The following is an 11329-nucleotide window of genomic DNA, read 5'->3' as shown; positions in this document are numbered from 1 at the left end:
TTTGGCTGGAAATGGAGGAAACTGTTCCTTTTTTAAACTGAGTGGTTTTCAGTCTGTTTTCGCCTCAGACTGATAATTCAGAAGCAGAGCTGAGCTAGAAGCCAGAGCCGGACAAAAAAATGGAACTAGAAGGCTTATATTCAGTAAAAGACAGATCAGATCAAAATACAATAAGAAACTGACTTGCATTCTGACTTAGAAGCTGACATGTACTGAAATTCCACAGAGCTTTTTCTTGCTGCTGTTACTGATATTTCTTTTTTACAAGTAAACAAGAAATTGTAGAATCATTCTCAAAATGGTCTACTTCATACATTCATAGGCCTCAAGAAATCAATAAAGAAGAACTTGAAGGAAACAGCATGAGGTGTGGTAGGAAGCTTGCAAAGGATGGTGATGTAAGTATAAACCATGCCTTAATTTGTACAAAACAAAGCTATATCAGACGTGTTAACGTATTTTCAGAAACTTTGTCTTTAGTGGCTTTTTTCAGAAACTACACCGAAAACAAGATTATAATGGAAATGATACTTTCCCACAAATAAAACAAAGCCCCTTATTGAAAGAATAACAATACTTGACAGCTTACATAGTTGCTAGCAAAATATCACTAAAGTCATCATGCTAGTGCTATAAAACAGAGTCTGAATGTGGAGCATTTTTAGAGGAAAAAATGAAGTTGAGTTATTAAACTTCTGAGATGTTTAACTATAGTTCTATAAACTAATGGAAAATGTGTTTTTAAATATAATTTTAAATATAATCATAATACCATCCGTAAAATCTTAGTGTAGTTGTATTCTGAAAAGTGACTGTTCTGCAGAACCAGCACACCTTCAAAGATAGTGGTATGTATTTTTTTCTTGTACAGAATTGTTTGTTAGATTCTGATTATTTACACCTGAGCAAAGCTTTTGAAGAGGATGGGGCTATCCAGGTGTAGCTGAGAGTATCATTTGAAGATAGTAGGGTTGACTAGATGTCTAGCGTAATTTGGGTTCCAAAAACTTCATTGGTGATGGGGCGTGACAAACAAAGAACTTAGCTTGCCTATTAGATGGCAGGTTAAGTTTTCAGGATTGGCAATTGGATAAAAATATATTTACATCCAGAAACAGAGTATATTGTTATGCAAATCACCAACAAATTAAATATGGAACTCCTTAGTGCCTATTTTAGTCATTTTTTTTACAATAGAACTCATTAATACTCAAGATGACGACATAATTTAATAGTAAATATCTAAAGGTTGGTTCTTAATACAGGAAGTATGTTGTGTCTATCCTTACATAGCAGGCTTTACAGAGGAGCATTAGAAAGGTGAAGACTTGTTTCCCAACTACACGCTAAATTCATTTAACTGAAGGATCTGTTGTTTGAAGTAATCACTTCATGCGTTTATTTAACCCATGGTCCAGGGGCTCTGGAGTTATGCTACTTAGAGATATTATGGCAATTGGTGCATTATAAAATCTTTTATGGACAGATGGTTTTAAATTGAAACCTGATTGTGTATAATCCCATGGCTCTATGTAAGAATTAAGTGGCTACTAGAGCTGGTGGCCTGATCAAATTCCGAGGTAGGGCAATTATGTAACTATTCTATCTAAACGCATCGCCTGTTTCAATTGGCAATGCTCCTATGAGATACATAGAAACAGTTCTGTAATTTCATTGTGTGATGTTAGCTAGATGGTGTCCCGCCCCGAAGTGGTTGCATTTCAGTGTTTGGTGAAGTAATCACTGATTCTTAAATCAGATCTGTCTAAGTAGATGCTTGCACCCATACAGAGCCCACTGTTTCAGTAGGATTCCATGCAGGCATTGGGATAGTGGCTCAGATGCAGATTTTGGGAATTAGTATGTTTGTAAAGCTATGAAGGGCCCTGGGATCCTTCAGAGTAAAAAATGCCATATTTTGATAGCCCACTGAAATAAAATAGGTTTTACACGTTTTCTCTGTTTTTTAGTACTGCTGGCGATGGACTGGGTTTAACTTTGGCTTTGACCTGCTTGTCACGTATACAAATCGTTACATCATTTTCAAACGAAACACACTGAATCAGCCATGCAGTGGTTCAGTCAGTCTGCAACCACGGAGAAACATAGCATTCAGGTGAGGAATGGCCAACAATTCATATCTCATTGAAATTTTTATATTTAATTCCAGTATTTCAGCTGATTTCCTACTTGAATTGGTTTAACAGATGACATCTTCACTGACACAAAATATGGAATATGACAATGTGTGCTTCTGTCTCCCTGTGAGAAGCTGGCTTCTTCCTTTAGCCTCAGAAAAATGTTACAGGAGGCTAAATCAAGTAATTTAACTTTTCATTATATCCCTAGGTTACGTCTGGCCTCTTTTGATAGCAGTGGGAAACTTATTTGCAGTAGAACCACAGGATATCAGATCCTGACCTTTGAGAAAGATCAGGTATGTTTGTGTTTTTAAACCTAGTAATAGGGAGAGGGGATAGTCCAAAGCATCAAAAAAGTTGAGAAAATCATTAGTGCTCTTTTAAAAAACTTCAGTTAAATTTTTAGTTGCAAGCATGGAATTTGAAGTGCTTCTGCCACACAAAATGAAAGTTGATATCACTAGCTTAAATGGGAGAATTAAATCTGAATATTTAGTTGGATTTTATTCCTGGCTACAATGAAATTCTCAGGGTACTGCTGAAAATATACTCCATTATCTTACTATTCTTAACAATGTTTATTAACCAGAATTTTAACATTGGAGAAGTCAACCAAGTTTGATTTAACAAGCTAGTGAAAGAAGGAGTCTTTCCATAGCTAGCCAAAAATTACATTAGATTGTTACCAAAACTTGCAGTTACAATTGGCACAGTTTTTCCAATTATAGTAGCAAGTAGCTTAATATTAAATATCAAATATATGCAGATCTTGTATTTTTAATCATGTTCCAGTATATTACTGAGAATTGAAAATAGATGTCTGTTAGCGCCTACCTGTGTAAAGGACAAATTCAGGGCTAATTTGACATCTTTCTGTTAGGAATAAATTGCAGAATTTGGGCCATGACTGTCATGTGGACCCTGGTTAGAATTCATTGTCTTGCTACTTGTTTGTTTTCTTTTAAAGACAACGCATAGATCTTCATTTTTGGGTCTGTATTCTAATCAAGGGAGCATGTTTCATATATATATTTTTACTATCCGTTCCTTTATTTCCTGATAATGGCAATGTCTGTGTGGCAGATGCACACAGGGTTTGTTTCTTTGTAAATTTCAAATATTCCTATAGATACATTTCCAAATTCAGTGGGTCCAAATTCATTCTGAGGGTGACAGCCAAAATGGTTTTGACTAATTCCACTACCAAGAAACTTTAGCCCCTCTCATATATATATATCATATATATATATATATAATATATATATATATATATATATATATATATATATATGAGTAATTCAATAATTCATATATAATGGGCTGGATTATCTAGTCTGCTTCAACCACTAAATGGTAGGAAATTGCCCAGGAACAGCTCTTTGCTGGGTAGAGGTGGTTTGGCCACCTGCTGCACTAGCTGATCCTCATCCTTGGTTAAGGGGATTGAGGGAGTGAAACAGGGAGAGGTTTGGCAGGGTGGAGAATGTCTTGGCAGTCAAGGTATAATAAAACATTTCATTTTAAGGTGGCTGGTAGTGTGTAGAGAAGGCTAGAAAGTGAATTATTATATAATCTTGGCTTAATGTATTGATTTTTTCGTCATACCCGGTGATGTGAATTTATAAAATAACTTAAGTTCCGTGATGAAGATTTCCATTTTACTTTTTGTAGGTAACAGTTAGATGGAAATTCTGGTCTTTCGCAGTTTCATTTGAATCCATTCTAGCACTTCTAATTATGTGCAGTCATTTATACCACACTTTATTTTTATTCAACACTGTGAATTATTGCTCTAAACTTATCTGAAAGTGTTCCTTCATATTTTCTTTACAGGAACAAGTGGTAATGAACTTGGATAGCAGACTTCTGATCTTTCCTCTGTACATCTGCTGTAACTTCTTATATACATCACCAGAGAAGAAACCCGAGAGTGACGGACTGCTAGATAACCCAGAAAACTGAGAGTCCTGTTCAGTGGAACACAATAGCACTTTCACAACTGTATGCCTGCTTTAACTTAAATGCCCTGCTGATGCACAGAGCTATGACAAATAAAAAAAAAAGGCCTTACATGGTAGCAGATAAATATATATGGCTACTCTTTATCCTCAATATACTCCTATGCATATCTGAAAAAAAGATCTGAAACCACATAGGCTAAAACTAGTTATACCATAAATTTGTTCACTTGTATTTTCTGTTCTACATTACCAGAGAACAGCCATTCCAAGTTTCTATGAAATTTGTTGCAAGTTTGTTTGTTTGTTTTTGTTTAGATTAGGAAGGGGGTGAGGGGTGGGGAGATCTGGGGCTAACGGATAAAAGTGAATGTGTGAATGAAATGTTACTAACCTGTTTGTAAAATTCCTGATTACTTAAGATTTGGGTGGAAAAATTTTCCATTGCTAATCACTGGATTGTGCTCTGTAACAGAACTGTAAATAGTGAGATCCAAATTCCGCTGACTCCAGTGGCCCTCACATCAGGGCTAAATTTTCCCTTTAATTTTCATTATAGTTATTTAACTGTTGTACAGTTTTTCTGACCCATTTCAGTTTTTAAGCCTTCCACAGGTCCTATGTATATTTGTTTTTCTTGATCTTTGGCCATATTTTTAACTTTGTGGAAAATATTTTATCTTCTGTTCCCCATTTTTTTAGTCCAACAGGAAGACAAGTCTGAAAATTTCAGACCAGTTCATTCAGAAATGCATTTTGTTAATGTATTGAGAACATGAGTCTTTCTATTGACATAGCCACAATTTTCAGCAAGGGTTCAGTTGACTCCTAATGTATTTGTGTATACCAAATATCAGGTTTTTTTAAACATTTTGGCTTCCTTTAAATTTTTGTTTTAACTTTTCATTGGGAATCTGTATCCCACTTAAGCTCAGGAACTTGTGACCTTTGAGTGCTTTTTGAGTTATACGTGCTAACACAAATTTCACATCAGTTAAGCAAGGTCATAGGATCCAGAATAGGAGCTGAGAGCAAAGGATTCATTTCCAAGTTGGTGTTTAACTGATCCAAGTCCAGGATAAAATGTACACTCTGTATTAGTGTTGTACATACTGCTTTGTTTTTGTTTGTCTATTGATATCTTGAATTCCTACTTACAGATTTTTGGATGCAAAGCGAGAACTTTGCCTCTTTTAGGTAGCCTATTTTTTAATGTTAATATTGTCAGAAAAAGATGGAACCCTTTGTACACTGTAACAAGGATACAAATACAAAAACAGTGACAACTTGTGAATAAATCATTGAAAGTGGATTTAATAGTGCAGTGCTCATTAATCTGTCCTTTCTGCCAGAAATATCTTTATTTTGTAAGTCACCCTGAAAAATGTTGGTGGATATCACCTGTGTGTTTATTGTGCAGTAGCTGTGTGACAATGTCAGAATTGGGGATTTGTGTGTGTGTGTTTGTTTGACAATAGCAGAGAGGAAATCTTTATCCTGCTAGAACCTGAAGGAAAAAAGTCACACTTGGGAGCTTAGTTGGGAGCGAATTCCTGTTTAGGCACCTAAATAAGTGGCTAGATTGTTCAAATAGTTGAGAACTCTTGTTGCCCATTGATTTCTGTGCGAATTGTGTTGATGCTTGGTAACTTGAGGGGGAAAAAATCACATTTATTTTTGTCTACTTCAGGCTGCTTTGTTTTAAAACCGAGGCCTGGCTGGTAGGTGTTCTTTCCGAACTTGAGCATTGATGATATTTCTCATTTAGATTTCTTTAATTCTATTGATGTTGTACTTTTGATCTTTGCTCTTGAGCCTCTCTTGGCCTTTCAAAGCACAGCTGTTAGAATAATTTTTACATCCGTGTTAGTCTGTATACAGCAAAAACGAGAGTCCTGTAGCACCTTAAAGACTAACAAATTTCTGTGGGCATAAGCTTTCGTGGCCTGCAACCCACTTGGTCAGATGCCTTCAGCCTGACGATTGCAGGTGCTATGCTGCTGGTATAACAGTGGTGGTAGTTACATAGGCACCGAATCTTTTTCTGAACCTTACTAAGTTATGCCTATATGACATCAGGCTGCAGTGATATTGCTGTATGTCTGTACACCCTAAATTTCTTGCCAGTTTAAATGTATTGCCTTTCAATTCAGAGTATCCCCTTGTTCTTGCTCAACTTGGGAAAAACTTCCTAATATTAATCTCTTCTTCCTCCTATTTAACCAAGAATTCAGTGGGATTGTAATAAGAAAAAGCAAGGGCTCTGTAGAAAAATGTAGGCTTCATAAATATAAGTGATCTGCACCATGTATTTAATTTTCAAAGTCAGTGCTTTAGCAAGAATACTATAAACACTGCTTCTATGAATCCCTGACATTCCATAACCTAATTATAACTGGTTTTGGTAGTCTATTAATGCTCGCTACATACAAAGTCAAACACGTGAAAAAAGTGACCCTCACCTTTCCCCCAAGCCATTAGCTTATTTTTTGTTCTGGATTTTGATTTGAGCTGTCTGTTACACTGTGGACAGTGCTAAAATGAAGTCTTAGCCTTCTGTCTAATACCTAAGAATATGGGGAGCCAAGGTTTAATGGATAACAGAATATCTTCTGTAGGGATGTTGAGGATTAATATTTGTGAAGCACTTGGTAGATAAATGCTGAGTATTACCAGATATTTACTTGTTTGCAGGGATGAGCCTTATTCCGTTAAATGTGATGCCAAACAAATGAAACATTGAGTCTTTTATGAAAGGCAATAAAATATATTTTAAAAGTTGTGTATGTATTTTGGTGGTAGGTAACTATTCCCCCAATCAAAAACGGAAACTCTGACTTTTACTTATGTAGGCACCTGTTACCCCCCATCCTGATTTTTCACACTTGCTGTCTGGTCACCCTAGCACAGTGCAGTATGGGTGTGTTAGCACAGCTGTGAGACTCAGGTCCAGCAATTGTAAATCCAGGTTTGCGATGTAGTGTGGACACTCAAGCATGGCCTTGGAAACACTCAGTCCACAAGCCCGGGTCCCACAGCCCCAGACTTCATGTGCAGTGTAAATGTACCCCATGTCACAATCGAGCCCTTACTCACTTGCACGACACACTTCGTTATCTGGGTTTGTCAGAGTTAACATTGTGTAAATCAGATGCTTCAAGTCTTCTGTAAAGAGTTCATTAGAAGAACTCTCACTTAGGTGGGTGCTGTCATAATGGTGCAGGGGGAGCCAAAGTAGTGGGGTTCTTGAGTTCCCCCTCTCCCATCACAATCCAGACCAGAGATTCAGTTGCATACGTTCCAGAGTTTTTGAAGTCTGGGGTAACTGGCATGAGGATCTATCTGTCAGATGTGTATTTTTACTACTACTTCTCTACTTTATTGTTCTTATTTGTATTCCAGGGGCACCTAGAGGCCTCATTGTGCTAGGCACTGTACAAACACCTAGTGAAAGAAAATCTCCACCCCGGGTAGCCTACAGTCTAAAGCATGGTAAGGCAAACAGAGATGGGAAGTGAGTTGCCCAGCGTGACACACCAGATCCCTGGCAGAGCCAGGAAGAGAACTGAGGTCCGAGAGTAGCAGTCGAGGGCCTGCTCGATTGGACAATGCTGCCTCCCAGTCCCTCCATCCAAGAAACGTTAGTGACGTCTCTGATCTCAGTGGGAGCCCCCACTTTCTGAGCACCTTTGAAAAGCAGGTGGCTCAATTTTAGGTACCAAACGATGGATTTAGGAACTGAATTTTACGCACCCAGGATTGACAAAGGTTGGGTATCACCTGCAGCGCAAGGAAATTAGTTTCAGCATTCCAAAGCAAATCGCAGAGCTTCCTTCAGCAGTTCTCTGCTGCACTCTAGGGGCTCGATTCTCACTTCCGGCTCCTGTAGGCCACTCCAGCAGCTTAAAAGGGCCTTGAAAGTGGGTGTGAATTAAGCTGGAGATCTGGATGGCAGATACATGATGGATATTCTGTGTGGCAGGGGTGTCTAGCATAGAACACATCAGGGGGAAGGAAATTAGTCCACAAATACATGAACACAGCAATCTTTCACTGACAGTAGAAACCATGCCAGAAGATTCCCATCAGTCAACCCAAGTGACTTTAAGGGCCAGACCTTCTCTGGTCTAAGTCAGTGCAGGCCAGTTTAGGCCATCTTGGGATCAGGCCCTAAATACTTATGAGCCTGCAATTGACTAGAGCCCGAATGTTTTCTATCAGCACCACCATGAGGTAAAGGCAGTGTAACCAAATGGACAGAGTACTGACTTGGTTTCTGGTCCCTATTCTGCCCTAACCTGCTGAATGATCATGAGCAAGTCACTTCCCCTCCCCGTGTCTCAGTTTCCCATCAGTAAAATGGGTGGAATGATACTGCTTTCCTTTGTAAAGCACTTTGAGGTCTATAGATGGATTTTGTATAACTATTTTGGTTAGGGCTGTGATTTTTTTGTTTACTAAGATAGTTATACCAGTGCAATCGCCAACGTGAACCCAGTTGTACCCGTAGAAACAGGCTTTATAGTGAAATAGCTTATTCCCCTTCCCAAACAAAAAAATTCAGTTTGGGTCAAACATAATGTTTCATTTAGAGAAAACTGAAACATTTTGTTAAAATATTTTTGATTCTTTTTAAAAATAAACTGAAAGGAAAACCTGAAAATAAAAAGTCCTTTTGAACTGACAAATCTAAACATTTTCATTTTGAAAATGCCAAAACAAAACACTTTCATTTCATTGAATTTTTGTTTAGGTTTCTTTCAACCTAAACCATTTGAAGAAACTGACAGAAATTTGCAAAATGTTTTGGCGTAGCTGAATCTGAATTTTTTGCCACAAAAACTTTTGGCTGGAAATTGTTTTCCCGCCTGTGGCTTGGTTTACTGACTCGTATTATAAATTGGGGTGTGGAATACCCCCTTGTTTGCTGAAGAAATTTGAAGTAATCCATTATGAAAAACTATGGGATGGGTATTGTTTTATTAATGTGTGTCATTCCCATTAATTAACTGGATTGTGTATTAATTAATCTCGATAGGAGCCAGGCTCATGCCGATGTGGTGAAATTCACCCCTGCGCAGAGGGACCTGTACAAGACACGGTGAGTTTCTACACTAAAAAATTAATTCTACCCAGCTAAGTTGCTCACAGGTGTGAAAAATCCTCATTGACCTAGCTCCCAGTGTAGACAGAAAAATTCTTCCATCACCCTGGCTACCACCTCTTGTGGAGGTGGATTAACTACAGTGACCCGTCCTGTCACTGCAGTGAATGTGCACACTGGGGAAAATAAGTGTTTCCAGCTGAACTTTCATTCAACCAGAAATAAAATACTTAATTCCATTTTTGAGTTTGTTTTACCATTTTTTTTTTTTTTGTTATTTTTTAAATGAACTTGAACTAAAATTCAGAATGAAGTCAAGTCAAATTGGAAAAAAAAAGATAAAAATGTCCAAATGGAACATTTCCATTTCTTTCAGAATGTCTCCCCCCACACCCCTCAGATGAATCAATTAAGCAAATTTAACATGAGTTTGCAGCATTTTTCGGTCAAACCAAATCTGCATTTGTTGCTGAAAAATGTTGCCTGGTTCTAATGCTGAGAATACAGCAACTGAGAATTAGGCTCCATGCCCCCGCACTGGGGATAGAATGAACATATGTGTGCAGGGCAAACTTCTATGGCCTATATCACGCAAGTGGTCAGAGTAAATGATCATAACTTCTGGTCTTAAAATCTCTGATTTGTGTAACAGAACATGCCTTTGCACACCGGCAGATGGCACTCTTCCCACACCAAGCTCCTCTGTGCTGTTCAAACTCAGGAGTATCCCATCAGTGCCAGGTTAGCAGTGTTTCACTGGATACATGGGTCTCATATTCCCCTTTCAGGCATCTGTTACATGGAGACAGACAGGCATTAACACAATTCTTTCTGCTTGTCTTAAGCTCCCAGAGAAGACGTGGTTCATTATCGCCTCGGACCACTGAAAGCTCTCAGATTTCCAGCCCTGGGAAACCACAGCCACTAAGGACAAGTCTGCACTACAAAATTAAGTTGACCTAAGTTACGTTGACGTACAGCCACTGCAGTAATTAAATCGCCTTTGCGTGTCCACACTACGCTCCTGATGTCGGCAGGGCGTGTCCTCACTGGGAGTGCTTGCGCCGATTTAACGGTCAGTGCGGGGCATTGTGGGACGGTTCTTGAAAGATAGCAACAGTCGATGTGAGCAGTGCAGTGTCTACCCAACCCCATCGACCTAAGCTCTGTGCCTCTCGCAGAAGGGGAGTTATTAAGTGAGTGTACTGGACAAGTGCACAGTCCCATTGATTTCAGTGTGGACCTAGGCATATGCTTAGGTGCTCTGCCGAATCAGTGCTTGGCTGCCCATGGGACAACTGCTCGGCGGTAGGGCGGGGAGAGCTGTTTTTGCTTCCAACAGAGGGTGCTTCACGGAGAACATCCTGCCAGCCCGCCCCTCTTGATTAAGCATTCAAACTCATGCCCATCCACTCATGGATACATGGCACTTCTCGTCCAATTGCCTCGTCCACTTTGCAAAACTAGTGGAATCCCCCACTTTACACCCGGGGAAGCGGAAGTACAAAGAACAGAATTGCCTTGCCCAAGAACATCTGTGGGAAAGGTGGAAATAGAAACTAGGGGTCTTTTTCTCTAGCCATTAGACTTTGCTGCCTGCCTCCTGTTAGTAAGTGAAATATAGTATCAGAATAAACGATGCATGCAAAAAGCTTGAGAATATAATGGCTTAATCTGGGGGCTCTTTTGCTCTCAGTGAGGTGTGTTTTTAACTGGGTCTAATACCTTTCATTGCTCCGTGTGGGTCCCGTTGAAGTGAAATAAAGCACGCAGCATTGAAAACCCGTCTGACACTTCCCATTCCCCTACTCATGCTCTGAGAAGCTTCTTGCCCCATTCCATAGATCAGAGCCTCCTACTCCTTTGTGATTCTCTGGCCTGAATCTTATCCAGTCTGTTATCGTAGTTACTAATTTGTGGATTAATGAAGCAATATGACACAGGAAATCAGTTATCTGCAGGGAACATCTGGCTAAGTAACAGCACTGGGTGATTAATGCCATACTGGGGTGTGCTGTGATACCATGCTGCAGCAGCCATGTAAATGCAAGGGAACTAGTATTCGAGAAACAGTTTTTTTTTCACTGGGAACATGTACAGTAGCTATGAAAGTAATAACAGTAAAG

The 11329-nt window shown here is 39.0% G+C and overlaps 1 protein-coding gene across 2 annotated transcripts; it reads left to right on the top strand.

The window, feature by feature from the left end:
* Positions 1-118: 118 nt before the first annotated feature.
* Positions 119-10275, top strand: LOC137142522 (germ cell-less protein-like 1). 2 transcript variants are annotated; one of them, XR_010916955.1, is made up of 7 exons: positions 119-398; positions 1971-2116; positions 2350-2437; positions 3975-4142; positions 7502-7591; positions 9138-9200; positions 10049-10275. XR_010916955.1 is itself a non-coding variant. In XM_067531928.1 (4 exons), the coding sequence occupies exons 1-4, from the start codon at positions 363-365 to the stop codon at positions 4101-4103; spliced, it is 399 nt and encodes a 132-aa protein (XP_067388029.1). In that variant the 5' UTR covers positions 119-362; the 3' UTR covers positions 4104-5411. The 2 variants fall into 2 exon arrangements, 1 of the variants encoding a protein (XP_067388029.1); XM_067531928.1 differs by lacking the exons at positions 7502-7591; positions 9138-9200; positions 10049-10275 and having other exon boundaries at positions 3975-5411.
* The last annotated feature ends 1054 nt before the right edge of the window (positions 10276-11329 follow it).

This window comes from Emydura macquarii, unplaced genomic scaffold (genome assembly GCF_026122565.2).
Source record: "Emydura macquarii macquarii isolate MOO-44397 ecotype Brisbane River unplaced genomic scaffold, CSIRO-AGI_Emac_v2 contig_3223, whole genome shotgun sequence".
NCBI classification, from domain to species: Eukaryota; Metazoa; Chordata; order Testudines; family Chelidae; genus Emydura; species Emydura macquarii.
This window is presented reverse-complemented; position numbering and strand designations above follow the sequence as displayed.